The sequence below is a fragment of the Argiope bruennichi genome, chromosome 9, assembly GCF_947563725.1.
Source record: "Argiope bruennichi chromosome 9, qqArgBrue1.1, whole genome shotgun sequence".
Lineage (NCBI taxonomy): Eukaryota > Metazoa > Arthropoda > Arachnida > Araneae > Araneidae > Argiope > Argiope bruennichi.
Genome location: NC_079159.1, coordinates 92,597,666 through 92,614,192, shown reverse-complemented (window position 1 = coordinate 92,614,192; position 16,527 = coordinate 92,597,666). Strand labels below are relative to the sequence as shown.

Sequence of the window (16,527 nt, the reverse complement as noted above, 5' to 3'; positions counted from 1 at the left end):
AAAAAAGTAATGCGATTATATATTTGTAAAATTATATTAACGGTTTGAATTTATTGAGATAATAAAATCTAAATAATTAATGAAATCTAATAAATTTTTAACAATATTTTTTAGAACAGTTAATTATGTTATTATAATTTCATAAAATATGAAATTATATTAGCGGTTTGAATTTATTGAAATAATATAATTTAAATAATTAATGAAATAATTTAAATAATTAATGCATTTTTAACAATATCCTTTAGAATAGCTAAAGTTCAGAAAAATCTGCATGACAATTTAATTGGTATATTAAAAGAGAATTATAAAATAAATTTTAGAATGGTAAAAGAATAAGTTTGCACAATAATATTATTGATAATTCTCTCAGAAAATTAGCAATATCGGGCAAAAAATTTTTAATTAAATCAAATTCTAATCGACATTTTACAAAAATCGATTGCACGGGCACATTTCTATCCTCCAAAATATATACGAGCCAAATTTGAGAATTAGTTTAAAAGTCGGCCCTAGCAAAGGCCGACATACACACATTCTTCAATAATATTAGCAGAGATATTTTCAAATGCTGAATGAACATAAAGCATGTTGGTAATCTGATTGTACAAAAACTAAAATGTTCTGTCTAAAGTTGTATATGTTTGTTTCAGTTTGGTTCCAGTTAAAAAAAATATTTAATGAATTGAAACAAAACGTCAATGGCTGCAGTTTATCTCTTTCATAACGACAGTACATATATCCGTTTTGCCAGGACTCAAATGACACTATCCTACCCTATTTTATATCTAGGAAGAAGCGATCATGATCTCTTTGATCTCTCCAAGCCTTATTACTTTTCCTTGCCTTTCTTTGTAGCATTAGAAGTATAAAAAGAATAAACTTATTTGTAGTTGGAGTAGACTAGGGGTCCAAATATTTAAAAATTTTGAATCTCAGTTAAAAATAGAACTTATGCAGAAACTTATAGTACAGGTCTTTCCGAAAGTGGTTTCATGGCTCAAAAAGAAATTCTTATGAAGGAAAAGCATTTATAATGAATTATAATGTTTAGGTCATATTACAGTTTTGGAAATTGTGGAAAAGTACATGTGTGCTCAAGAACTTGTCGGGACGTCACAAAAATAAACTAATGAGCCACTAGTGGATCTCATTCCAGTTTTTTCAGCTCCGGTTCAGACAAAATATCATCGAATAAACTATTTAGGACAAATTAAAAGCCAGTTGAAATCATCTTACTATATTTGCCACCAGATTCCATAAATGATCAGAATCTAACATGACGGCATCCCCCAATGAATTTTTTGGTAAGCTTCTCAGTATGGTGAATGGAGTGGAATATGTATTTGAACTTCATTTTATTGGTCGATAGGGTACAAATACATATTAACAATTTTTGACAAAAGAAAATGTACCAAATTCCAATCATCTGTATTAACCTGTTAAGTGCGGAACATAATTTTTAAAAATCCAACAAGCGGTCGTAGTTAAAATCAAGCGATGGCGTGTATACAGTCAAATGCAATACAAATAATTGCTTAATAAATCTTGCGAAAAAATAAAAGTAAAGCGAATAAGCTCAAATTTTTATTAGATAAAAAAATTTGTCATTCATAGTTAGAAAAAAGTATTATTTTTGAAAATTTAAAAATTATGAAAGAAGGAGTAAATGTTAATGGTGTAGAATGTATAAAGTTGGACAAATTTTTTTCCAAAAAGGGGTGTAGGCTTTTGCTACAGTACTCTATTGATCAACTTTTACGTTGGCAATTTAAAAAAAAAAAGAATTGAATCTTATATCACGTTTTTCCCACGAACCAGCCATTACTAAGGGCTTCACAGTTCTCACATTTTATTTATCTTGTTGCCATCGTTATCGTAGAATGCCTAATATACAAATAAAGTGCAGGGAAACCCAGATGTACAAGAAAAGTATGAAGAAATAATCGAATAACTAATACCGATGCACTGTGGAAAATAATCCAATCATTTTGTAAAAATCAATACATGAACGGGAAATAACTTCTATACTAAATAATTTAAACCTAATTATTTTTTTAAATTTATAACAGATTTGCTGATATTATAATGACACATACAAGTTGACTACTATGACCCACCCTCAGGCATTCGGACAAATCTGAATGATTGGCAGGAATTGAGGCTGAGATACCATCACCGGCTGACACTGGGGCCATCAAAGATCGCGGTACAAACCCTACCTTTGGAGGTACGTCCCGTAATCTGCAGTGGTTAGCCGATCCCACATCATTTCTCACCAGGATAGCCCGAACCAACCACCATGCAGGAAACTTCTCATATTCATGTCATTTAATGTCCCTCTCCCCCGGTGGGAGCCCTAAATAATATTTGTATTTCATCTTACTGAAATTTTGAGTTTTTAGATTGAATGGTAGTTTTCATTTTATTTTACATGACATGTAAAGACGCCGAACGCACCAAAATGACGATTTGGGTTGACGTGTATACACGTCGAATGCACTTAACTGGTTAATGTACTTTCGTGTTGACGTTTTTGAATACGCATATATGGACGGAACAAAACTACACAGCCTTCGAAGGATTTGATAAAAATTTGATTCATATTTGTAATTCTTGTAAAAGAATTATATCTCAAAGCTCATTATGCTTTTAATTTGTCATCTTTACAAGCAGACGAAAGAACAGTTAGACAGATGTCGCGCTGAAAGATTTAATCAAAAATGCAATAATTTACAATTGTACTGAAAAAAATCATGTATCACATTTCGTCGTTCTAGAACGTTGCGTTTTTTAGCTATAGAGTCTCTATTTTATATTACGCCACACAATATTACTCGAAAGAAGTATCTTGATTTGACTTTTAAAGATTTTTTTAGGAAAACATCCTTGTTTTTCAAGATTATATAATTTTTATTTAAATTTAAATATATTTATGTGGTGGCCTGAAAAAATGAAAATGAGTCCCTCCAAAACGATATTCTTATTTTTTAAAATTTTATTTAGAATTTTCATTAATTAAAAACCAAGCTGAATGTTGAGTGCTTTCTGTGATATTTCTGAAAATATAATTGTGCAAGACAAATTTTTACACCGTTTCAAAATTTACAAAAATTCTGATTTTTTTCCTATATTTAATACTCATGCAAATCTTTCTTAAATTTTGTCATTTTTTAAAAGTTATTTTTTTGCCTGATTTCTAACAGTGAATTACATTGACGCCTTGAAATTCAAAGTGTTTTTGTTGCTTCATCAAATATTGAGTCTTGTGATTTTCTTCCATTCTTGAAAGTTAAGGAAAAAGGTTTATATTTATTATCTGTGTCGTTTTCGCTACGAATTGAAAAGTGAAGTTACAGTTATATGAAAAAGGGAGTTATGATTTTAATATTACTATGATACCTTAATTTTATTAGAAAAGGTCATGTACACATTGAACAGAATATATGTAAATCTGTTAAAATACCACGACTTTCCTATATCATAACTGACAGAATCATGCGCATGAATTCATGTCTTACTAAGCAATTTTATTCAATATAATGCCAGGTTTACACTTGACTAGTTATAAGACGACCAGTAGGCAGCGCATGCGCAGAAAGTGATTGATTGATGTTCGCCACAATTTCATACGATAGATTCAAGCATTCCATGCTTAGCTGTAAATTGCTATTTTGGCTTTCCTGAATTTTTTCTTTTTTATTGTGCAAAGAATTAAAATAATAGATATTTACATAAAAAAACATGGCAAAATAAAAAAAAGTCAACATACCTGAATTAAGAAAACTATAGAAGATAAATAGCAAATAAAATGAGAAAAAACACACAAAATCTTGTATTAGAAAGAACAAACAGCAAAAAATGTCGGAATTAATTAATGAGTTATCAATTTTTTTACCCCAAGAAAACCGCCAAATTCTACAAATGCAAGTGTAGTAAGGAAAAGAAATGCAATTCAATGGCATGTTGTTGTTTTGTCGGGACAATTACTTGCCATCCATCGAACAGCATTTTTCAGCCTTTCTACGCATGCACTGTCTACTGGCCGAGTGAAACTCGGCATAAGTATAATCATTATTTTTGTTGATCTACCAGGTTGCCAAGGGCGAAAAGTAATAAATAGATAAAACTTTTCAAAAAAAATAAAAGTAAATAAATATTGGCTCTTTAAGCTGTTAACTAATTTATAAAATCGCTAAAAAATATAAAAAATTTTAACATTTGAGCTATTTTAGTAATATATTTATTGAATATTTTATAAAATTCATATTTATTATTTTCTTTAAAAGACATATAAACCCACACAATCTAGTATTCAAAAAAGGAAAGTGCAGTTGATATTGGCTATAAAAAAAGAAAGGAAGATCTTACTTCATTTCCGAGAAGAATTCTTCTTTAAGCTGAAACTGAAAGGAATTTTGATTAAGAAATTCCGTAGAAACTTTTACTTTAGGAACAGCCCAATCCACAATCAAGGACACGATAACAGAAAAAGAGTGTGGAGCTCACGTAATCTTTGAGTAGTCATTCAGCTAGACGATTTTTTTTGTCCCTGCACATCCCCCCAATCGCTTATAGCATTGAGACACCTAAGAAAATTAACAATAACATGGCCAACTTTATTTTTTCCGTCTTAAACTCCTTTAAATATTTTCGTTATGAGTTTTACTTCTAATAGATTGAAAAAGCAATTTAAGCTTGGGGAACAGCCGAATAATAAATTTGTTCGGTAGTTTTAGAACTTGATGCAAAAAGGAAAATATTGCCTTCATGAGTAACCTAATGAAATAATAGTTTTTTTTAATATAATTTTCATTTAATATTTTTACTTTCTACAAATGCTGCTATCTATTTTTACATTCAACTCTTAAATTTGCAGACGGTTTTTCAACTTGATCGGACATAATGCATATAAACCAGTAACAATATTAATTTTATCACAATCAAGCGATATTACTTACAAACTTGTAAAGAAAACCCAAGTTTGAAAACTCTTTTTATTTGTTATCAAAGGTTATTGGCTTTTTTTTTCTGCTGACATTTTAGTCTGTAGTATAATTTGTTCACTAAGAATCGCTAACATGATTTATAAAATTATTATGATCCCTAACATGATTATATTATCCCTAACATGATTATAAATTTTTGAGTTGGTTTTGTTAATACCAACCAAAATTGATTTAGCTCTCAATTTTTATTGTTCAGTTTTATTAAGCATTCATACAAATACAAGTATGAGAGGATATATGCAATCTGTATTTCAAAGACTATGCAGTCAAAAAAGCAACCTTGAGTTATTCAAAGATTTATTATTGAATTATCTTTCTTAAAGATCTCACACTCCTGTGAATCTTACAAACTTTTTTTTTATTTTTATATTATAACTAAGTCTTTTATAATTAGTCTGTTCATCATGAACATTAGATATGTTCCGTTTATGTCAATTTTCTTATGATTGGTGTTTCTAAAAAATCCGGTATAAAATAGGGCTATAGTAATTGGTACATTCCATCAAAAGAATTAAAAAATAAAGACCTGGTATGTCAATGAAATATATACTTTATAGTATAAAGCAGAAAATTGAATATAAAATCTGGGTATCTATTTTTCCACAAGCCCTGATTTCTTTTCGGCCTTAAATTTTCACATATCTGCATGTTTAATGCAGATATGTTAATTACTTGAATATTATTACTGGAAAGTTAATTCGAAAAATCAAGGTCTGGTATAGTTGATGGACAATCCAAAAGATTCAATGGCAAATAAAGACGTTTTATCCATTACGAACACACAGATAACAATAACAAAAATATAACAGCTGAAACGTACACAAAAATAACACTGCAATATGCAGCAGCACACAAGCCTAAATCGACAATAAACAACCGTAAATGAGCACAAAGCGCTCAGGGAGAAGGAACTCGCATGACTTTTCACCCCTTGCGAAAGACTGAAACTTGAACTAAGCTCGATTGTCGACTCACTATTTTGACTTAATGCACTTTTTGGTTACTTAGTACAAAATTGACTACATTTCTATCCCCTTGTTTTTCATACTTTCCATGAAAGGGCAAATAAGGTTTTAGAGAGACTTTATTATTCGTTTCCTAATGAAATCACCAAAATTCTTGCAGATTCTACAAATTTGTGCCCAAATCCATTGCCGTCACTAAAAGGTAGCCTCGTTTATCACCATAATTGAACCGGCATAAGTTTAGTATCTTTCAGAACAATATGTAAAACTATCTTCTTTACCATGGAACAATATAAATTTGGAAGCAACATTATAGATTCATACCAATACATGCCAGATTTCATTCGTCTCACCCTTTCGATTTTAAATCATCCCATTCATGTATAAGCGAATATGCAAAGCACTAGACAGTCAAACAGATATAGTTCAATTTGTCAAACTTCTAGGGTTCTAAAGGTAATACAACATGCAAAATTTCACTTCTTCACTTTTTTGCTTCATTCACTTAGCTATTTACGTTTTTGAGCTCTCATACTCATATCAACATGGATGGATAAATAGACAGATTTCCCACTAAAGGATTTTGTCGAAAATTTTGTGTAATTTTGGTGGACATGAAGCATATCAAATTCTATAACTGAAGAGCATTATTAAAGTTTTAAGTTGTTATTTTCAATGGGTTTTTTCGAGCTCCAAGAGATTTTCAAAAAAGAAAAAAATTCGTTAAAATCTAAAGGTCGAAATTATTTGATATTTAATATTTATTTTTACTCTCTGTATAAAAGAAATATATATATGTAAATAAAAAATTGCATATATGTTCAACATAAAAAAATGTAATGCATTATTTATATTTACATCTTTTTTATTATTAACATCTTTTTTATTATTACATCTTATTTATATAATTATTATTTACATCTTTTTTATATAAAAAATACTTTTCAAAAAATAACGCTCCAAAAATATAGTAATGTCAGACATCCACAAAAATGATGCAATACAATACCAGAAATCTTTCACAAAATATTGAAAAAGCCATTAAGTTATCGAATTGATTTAAAATATAAATATAGTCATATATCTTTCAAATTCTAGAAATTCCTAAACATTATAGCTCATTTCACCTCAATTCTTCAACATTTTATTTTTAATTGCATAAAAGTTCAAACTTTACTTTTTCAGTATTATTTACAAGCTTATTTGCTTACAAGCTGTAAAAATATTACATTTGTTTGCCTTAAATCCATTAAAGCGTGAAATGACTTGTCTCTAATGTCAAACAGTACATTTTTTATATTTATCGCTTGTTTAAGCAAAGAAAATAATAGAATCTACGATGTGAAATCGCTTTAAAAGTAATTTAACAGACAAATTTACTGTCGAACAATTTGAATAATATCACTAGATTTTAATATCTTTTTTGGCAATTGGGAACAAACCTACAAATCAAAGGAATAAATATTTTCCTAGAAATGTAGAATAATTTGATTACTGATTACACAAAAAGAACCCTGACTCACAGAAGTGAAACAAATAAAAAGTAAAAGTTGTGTTTTCAATTATTGAAAGATAAGCAGATGAAGGTAACAATGAAAATATACAAGATTTTCAATGAATACTCTTTAATTTTAATCTTATACAAAAAAGAAAATCTTATTTCAAGCATAACTCCTTTCATCATTATTTTTATTACTTTCAGGTACGCTCTTAGTTAGATTGTAAAATAATAAAATAAACAAAATATGCCCTCAGAATGATAAAAATGTTATTAGTGGAATTTTTATTTCCTTTATTTCAGAATGGAATCGATTTGTATAATGTAAAAGCCATAAACACGAACATGTTTCATAAATATGGATATATGCCATTCTAGTTTTGCCTCACATGTGTGTGGACAATAAAACATATTAAAGTTTCGTATTAATATTTTTTTTTGTCTTTTGTTTTATTTAAAAACTTATAAATTCTTCTTTAGAATACTTTATTTCAAAAGACTAGCCTAAACTTATGAGGCAAAACTAATCTAATAAGCACAGTTCACCAACGCCATAGCGGATTAATGCCTAGCATTGAACTCGCAATTTTGAACCGCGGTCAGATGACGAGGACGACATCTGAACTGGCACCCCCTCTCCACACCAGCAGAAGGAAGTTTGACACTGACGTATTTAACGTACAACAAACCTCCTTACACGACGGTTCGTCGGTGGAATCGGGTCTCGAACCTGAAACCCTACGACTCACGAGTCGAGACCTTACCACCAGGCCACTGCGGTCCATGAACACGTAGTTGAGAATTCATTGAAGAAATAAATAAGATATCGCTTCTCCTGTGAATATAACTGGTTTGGGGTTGATTTACTTCCATTCCAATGACGAGACACATTTCCTACAGAAAGGATTGAACCATTTCTGATGAGGTCCCAAAGGACCAACCCTCAGGTCCCTTTTTAATATTATAATGACTATCATTCAGATATGTTATGTGCATAAACAAGTTAAGACAGCTCTTTATGGCTATCCCCATGCATTGCATTTGATTTCTATTTGATATATAAAGTTTCTTTAAGCAATAAAAAAATGAGTGCCTTACACTTCAACTCACAGTTCTTTTTCTTATGGATGGATACGCAAATATAATGGACATAGAGCTATCAAAATTTACTTAAAGGATTTTTCATTTCTTGTAAATTAGAGACTAATGAAATATTTCCATCCCTTCCTACTCCAATTAAGTAAACTTTCTGGTATACTCTAACAAATACACTTGCATATCATTATCTGTATGGTATTGGTGAACAATAGCTACAGAAGAACGAATTAGCGTACAATCTTTGGCGATTAATCGCTGGAATGTGGTTAATGCATAATAACTAGAACTGAATGTGCATTTTGGAAGCCTTTTCACCGGCAGATTGAAACTGAAATAGGACATAGAACTACAGTTGTAGTCACAAAATGGATGCAAAATTTCATATATTTAAATTATTGCGTTTTTCAGTTATCACGTTTACATACTTGAGAAAGCAGAGACGTCAATCCAATAAGATATTCGGTTTGAAACTTCATATATATCTACAATTTGAATGTTAAATCTAAAACCAAATTTTATCCATCCAGCTCCCATCATTTTTAATCCTGTTTGCTTATATTCGGGCTACCGGACAATACAGACTTTCCATGAATAGATTACGTTCCAAATTTGATAACAATTTGAAAATATGATATACCGAATTTCATCTTTCTAGCTTAAGGTATTTTTGAAATGCCATGTTCAAAGACAGATATCATTACAATAATGTGTTACTTGGATTCAGGAGAGTCTAAAATTGCGGTGATTCATCAAGAACTAAAGTTCTATTTTTTTAGGCAATTACACTACTTTCTTTTATTATACTTGGTATACGAGAATTTAAAAAGAGGCAATCCGTAGCTATTTGACGCTTCTAAAGAGTTACGCTGGTGTTCAAGTTCGAATGCACGTTATTGCAGTAATTTGTTTTTAAAATTTTTTATTCCTTACCGCAAGCCCATTCGTCGGAGCTATCAGGGCAGTCGGAATGACTGTCACAATTCTTTCTCTGTTCCACGCACACGTCAGACGTATTGCAAGGAAAGTAGCCAGTCGGACATGGCGCCGCTACTAAATGAGGATAGGCAGAATGCTGAATGCCAACTCCACCTGAAAGCACAAAAAATCAGAAAATTTAAAATTTATGAAAGCATGCAATGAGTTAAAAGTGAATTGTTCAACAACTGACTGAATAAGCATTGATTTTTGCCCGAAAGCAATTTATTCTTTAAAGAAAAGTATTTTTATCTCAAGTAATTTTTGAAAATTATAACAACTGTTAGATAACTCAGTTTATATTAAACTTTGGTTCGTTTTTCTGACTTTACATTATTCTGATTTGACAATGAATTTCATAACCCTGATAAAGAATAGAGTCTAACCAGCGTTTATTCTTCACCGCCATCTTTATTCGCATGATACAACTTCAACTTATGAGCATGTTTTTCAAGTTAAAAATTAGATCTTATTTTATGAACAAACACTTTATATTGATTCTGATTTCATCCTTGTTTAACTCATTATTAAATGCATCACTTATATTCGATAGAATTTCACTTACTGTGAACTTCCAATTGCCCGTAATGAACTCGAATAAAATACATTGTATTCTTTTCCTCTCACAAAAGAGTTAACAGCAGATTCTTGTATTAATGGCAAAAGCGACGGAAAATCTAAATTTTGTAACACTTAACAAACTACATAATTAAACTAATAAAGAGAGCTGATGAACCAATAGCTTGACTCCAACTACTGGACAGAGTTCGCAAATTATTGTCTCATGTGAAAGCACGACCTCTGGCTATATCATCAAGGGACGAATTCTAACTTCCATTTTTGAGAGAAATCAGACAACATTGTCCCACTGTACATTCCATTTTTTATGTGGAAATCTTGAGGCAGATTTCACCAGCCACAATCACTGAACCAAACTGAGAAAGTTTTATTTCTTATGAAAGTTTATCTCTAGATATTCCATAATGAGTTACCTACCTCACCACCACGCATATACATTTCCCTCTTTTTTCCTGAAAAGTCAAGAATATGCTGTTTTTCTGTATATTCTGTATGCCTAAAAATCTTTACAGAGTTTCCAGCCACAACTTTTATACCGATTTTGAAATTTTTGTTTTATATTAATGCTTTTGATCTCTCGGCACGTCCTGATTGATTGTTAACATCCCTCCTTCCTCCATTTAGAGGGATATTGCCTTCAATTTTAATGCAGCTTTCAGTCTCAGCAGTTGGTCGGAAGTTGCCAAATTTCATCTCATTTTGCCACTTTGAAGTATAGCTAATGTATCAGAATATGTCATTATTATTGCGAAGCCCTTTACGTATTTTATTGTAATCCTACTTTCATTATACTTTAGTTATGATAAGCACTTCATCAAATTTGAATGATGTGATTAAATTAAACTCATTAATGCTTACAGTCTTCAGCTAACGTATTAATTACGTTAATATAGTCATCTCGGTGAGTTTATAAAAGTTCAAATGAAATAAAAATAACAAAAACAAAATAAATTTTTATTTTATATTATGACTGCATAGTAATAATAGAGCATTCTGATTTGTTCGCTATGCTTATGAAATACTAAAGTTAATTGAGATAAAATATGACATTAAGCAGTCCAGGGGCCAGGGTTGATATTCTGGGCCTATTTAAGCTTTATTTTTCAATACCTTTGAAAAACTAAAATTCAGGGTGCTTGTCTAAGGGTCATGAGAATTCATATGAAATAACTTTTTAAAAAAATTGGCACATAAACATTTTAGTGAACGTGACTGGCAAATTCTATTAAGGTTTTTCAAATCCAAGAAATTGTAATAAAATAATGCTTTTGCAATATCTCTCGCAAAGCAATAAGGCATAAGTGATTTGATATGAAATTCATATGGCCATTGGGGACTTAATTTCGTATGAAATATCATAATCAGCATAACTTTTTTAGCTATGAGAAATGGTTCTATTTTTTTTGCCACTAATTTTAAATATTTATATGATGGGTGAACATCTGGCTGCCAAAGATGGCTAGCAAGAATTAATTTTAATCATTTGTTAAAACAATTAATTCCTATATTTCTCTATTTCTACAACTGGTAACTTTCAGTTAGTTTTGATGACTTATTGCAGATAGCAAATGTTTAGAAATATTTTAACAAAGTCAAAAGAATAATGTTAAAAGTGTTCTTAATCATGAACTTCTTGCATGCAAAAGTCTTTAAGCAATTAAATTGTCTTTATTTCAATAGGACATATTTATACAGGTATAAACGAATTGAGTGTAATTATCAATCTAGGCATGGTTTCCACACCGAGTTCAAAATATTTCGAGAAAAGAATAGAAAAAAATCCTAAAATGACTGTACACTAAAATGACTGTAATGCCAACGTCCTGGCATAGGGGTAGCGCATCTTCTCCGTGATCTGGAAGCCCCGGTTCGGGCATGGTTGTTCTTCAGTGTTCTATCTGTGAGATGTGCGACTGTGCCCTCCTGTAAAAAGGGGTTGTTCGTGCGAATGTGACGCATGAAGTAACTAAGTTGAACTCTTGGCCGTAGTTTGGCGCTACTGAAAAAACAAGAGGCGCTTACTCGGCTTAAATCGCTGACAAATAACTGTCGGCGGGATTGCAAAGTGCCGTAAATAACAACAACGGTTGTAAAAAATAATGACAAAATCATGCAAGTTATCTTGAATAAATATCAGCTTTAATTTAAAAGAAAAATACCAAAGTTCGATTGCCACAAAGATAGGTGCGGCAAGGGAGCCAAAGTATTGACAAGATAATATTTTCCGAGTAGAAGCTATTTCGCTCACAAAATAAATTGTCTCAATACTTGTAATATCATTTAGTAGTCATCACATATTTGAAAGCATTCTGATTTTGTGATTTGAATTTAAATTCATAAATAAATGATATTTTCGATTTTTTTTAAATGTTAGAGAATTAAATTTACTTAAGATTGTTAAAATATTGAATTATTCTCTTCATTGATTTATGACAAAGCATTCTCTTTTTTTCTTTGCAAGTTTTGCGCTAAGAACGTAATTAATGTTAATGAAAATAGGGTTTTAACTAAAGATCGAAACTTCATAGTTATATTAAAGCTCAGTATTTAAGAGCATTATAAGACATTTTTCATAAAAACGAATTATTAAAAAAATCACAACTCTGAATATTAAAAAACATATTGGATTAATTCAATTATTTTAATTGAATTTTCTCGATATATTTTGAGAAAAAATACTTATGGGTTAATAGAATTTTTATAAGTTAAAAAGAACACTGAATAATTAAACAGATTAAATCTTAATATTTTTTAAAGCATATCAATTTTAATTATATAATATCTTATGCACATAAACTCAAACAATTAAAAAAACTTTTTTTTTATGTTCAGAAAAAGATTAATAATACTTCCAAGAATTTATCGCTTAGAAATGGAACTACAAAAGAAATTTAAAAATAAAAAAAGGAAAGAAAAATGACAGGATTTTCAAGGCAAATCCTTCCATACTTTTTTTCTCCTCATTAGTGGTTGAGTATCTGCTATTCAGTAAATTTTCAAATCTTATCTGCTGTTTTGATCAAAGTTGTTGCACATTAGGTTCATTCCGCACTGAGGTAATGGCAAAAAAAAATGTAATACTCGTTTTTTTAATAAGTTTAATTTATTTTGCATTTGTTGGTCTGTGGTATTTTTATTAAACAGCAAAAAGCTTAAATAATTTTTAAGCGTAAATATTGGAGAATATTTAATTGTTATGCTGAAGAGTAATAATTTTTTCTCTCAAAAAATGCAAAAAACGAATTTCAAGGGAAAATATTATGCTTTATTTCAAACTTCCACTAAGAAAATGGAAAATATTTTTAAAAAACGTATATAGGAAAACAACGTATGAAAGAATACTTTAATAATGATTTCTCAAAATATTATTATAAATGGAGGAAGAAACGAATCATTCCCAAACCAAATGCGCAATACAAAAAATATTCCAAAATCTCATTACGAAATGTTTCTTGTTATGCAATTATTATTTTCAAACGCATTATTTTTTCTTTCATTCAGGGTATAAATCAATATGAAAATGAGAATTACATTATTGGTCTGAATGGCGCTTATAATAATGCCCATTAATCATTTTGAAAATGTTATGCGTTTTCTAAGCAGATTTCATATGTATATATTTTAGAACACGAAACAACATTTTATTCTGCTGAAAAATTCAATCTTAAAGCTTTAATGAGTTTCACACTTTAAATTTCAACTAAGGTTTTTATCCTTGAAATTCGTGTGCATTTGTTTTCCCAATTAAATCTTATGAAAAATCATTCGATTATGTGTGTGTTTTTTTTTTTTTGTTTTTTTTTTTTTTGTTTTTTTTTTTTTGCGATTTGCAGCAGTTATAATAATTCAAAACAAAAGAATTATAAAGAAAAGAATTTTGTTGGCAATAGTTAGCGAAAACTATTAAATCTATTCACTTTATTGATCAGATCTGACAATAAGAACTAATAGTTAAATATAATAAATAAAATGTGCGGTTTACCGTAGACAAAATAATGTGCACGCTGAATGGCAACATTCTGTGTAGATTATTACTCATTTATGATAAGAAAAAAATTGCCGTTTGTGTTTTGTCAATTGCCAATTTTAAAATATAACCTTCGCGCAAATGCAAGAAATCAGTTGACCGAGTTTCATTGAAATTGGTTGAACGGTTCGGCAACGCATAAGGTACGAACAAACAAAAATTCATTTTTATATATTAGATTTTTAGTATACTTTTTACCGTTCTCGTTGAATAAAAATAGTTTCATTCATTTTAAATGACTGCATTTATTTATCTATACATAATCAGTCATTGATAAAACGATCTGAGTTTTTCTGGAAAAAAATGTAAATAATTACACTTTATTTTAAAAAAATATCTTCAAAATTTTATAAACCTTTTTTATAAAAAAAACACTTTGAAATAATGTAGAAATCGTAAAGGACTCATACTGCCACTGCATTACATTAAAATTACTGGCAAAGTATTAAAATTGTTATTGTTGCAAGAAGATAGAAACAAGTTCCTTTCTTAGTAAACAACATCGTACCATTTTCAAAGATGTATCTGGTTCAGTTGAGTAAGCCAGCGAAATATGATGACCAAAATAAGCACCGTACTTTATTTACTACTAGCCGCCTTTGGCGACCTGCTGGTTGACCAGTATTAATGCTCGCTAAAATGTTCACTTAATATTTTATGTAATTTTGTCTCAAAAAAGGTTTTTAAGCAAAATATTTTTAAACTTCAAATTTTGATAGCCATATATATCATTACCACGTATATCATTATGTAGACCTGAAGCCGTTCTGTGCATTGTACTATGCATCTCTCTCTCATTTACTGTCAGCGGCAGTAAAATTCATTTTGAAATTAAAATGGAAATTATGAAACTGCAATTAATATAAATTCGTTTTTTACTGAATTCAAGCATGCCTTTAAAAAAATATGAGACCAGAAAGCAGAGTCATTCGGAATTGAAGTCTTATGGGAACTGCAGACTAATATTCATAATTCGCAATACCTCAAAGAATTATTAAACAAACATTTCCCAAATTCCTCTTAAAATCCATTTTTAGCTAATATTTTAAAATAAAATAAATGCTATCAATAGTAATATTTTTTTTCGTCTAATAAATATACTTCAAAAAATATGAACTTTAGATTTTAGACAGTCCTTTGGTCCTATGAAGTAATATTATGTGAAATACTCTTGGCAGTCAAGCTTTTAAATAAATAAATAAACATTTTCTATCTTCTGCGATCAGATCTGACCGATTTATTAATTTTTGAATATTATAATATTAGAACAATCAACATTTTATTATCTTCACACACACACACACTGGGTGAATTTCGTCATACAATGCAGATTATGTTTTAACATAGAATAAATTTCTTTGAATCTCGTTTCTAAACAAATATTTCTAATATAAAGAAATTACCTCTAATTAATACAATTACGAGTGTTCTTCCCTCAACTTTCTTGTATACTTTGATAATATAAAACTTTCCTTCTGATTCTCCTTTTGCCTTGCTTTGCAACCCCTGAATATATTATGGGAGGGGATGGAGTGGATGCTCTTAGTAAAGTCAACAAAAAAGATAGAGTTACACAGCCTCGATTTGTCCATTAATACCATAGATTGGAAAAACACTCTCTATTCGACAAGAAGAACAAGTTAAATCATTTTAGCTTGTTACTACTCAGAGGAGATGCTGTTATATCCTTTGGATAAAAATGCATTAGAAATTAAATAAATTCTTTGATCAGTCGTCCATATTTTATCTTTTTATAGTTTTTTATTTTATATTGAAATTTTATTATATTTTATTTTTAGTGAATCATATCATATTTTTTAGTGAAAGATTTAATGGCTTCCAGAGGTTTCCTATTGTGAATTTTTACAAAATTGCCGTCATAAATGTAATAAACATCTTCAGTTTTAAAAAAGAAAGTTTTGCAATTTACATATTTTGCGAATATTAGCCTAAACTGTTGCAAGATAGTTTGATTTAAGAATATTTTAGCAGACAAATTATTCCCAAGAATGAATTGTACTCGGAAAATATGATTTGGTTTATTCCGAGAACGAAGTTCATCAAGTTGTATATATAAAATTAATGAACGAAAGAATATGCGATTGATAAACCATCCTCTCCATAGCAATAAGGAACACATTTTTTAAAATTGCTTCGACGGCAAATGTCATCTTATCCTTTCCAATTTCTTAATAAGTAATTTATGTTTTCGAGATTTGCAAATTTCAACCAGTTGTGCAAGAACTAGTATTTGAATATCTTGAGACTAACATTTCTTGCAGCATGCTCCTTTCATAAATATAAAAAAATTAATTCTAAAAGATAATAACTAACATTTTATTTGAAACCTATTACGCAAGAATAATAAAGAAAATA

At 29.6% G+C, this 16,527-nt stretch overlaps 1 protein-coding gene across 4 annotated transcripts in view; it reads right to left on the bottom strand.

Annotated features, from left to right (window-relative positions):
* Positions 1–16,527, bottom strand: part of LOC129983991 (relaxin receptor 2-like) — a 359,185-nt gene that overhangs the window by 115,365 nt on the left and 227,293 nt on the right. For all 4 annotated transcript variants that reach the window (XM_056093732.1, XM_056093731.1, XM_056093730.1 and 1 more), the window contains one exon: positions 9,501–9,659. In XM_056093732.1, the coding sequence (XP_055949707.1) occupies positions 9,501–9,659 (159 nt within the window). The remainder of the gene's footprint in view (positions 1–9,500; positions 9,660–16,527) is intronic.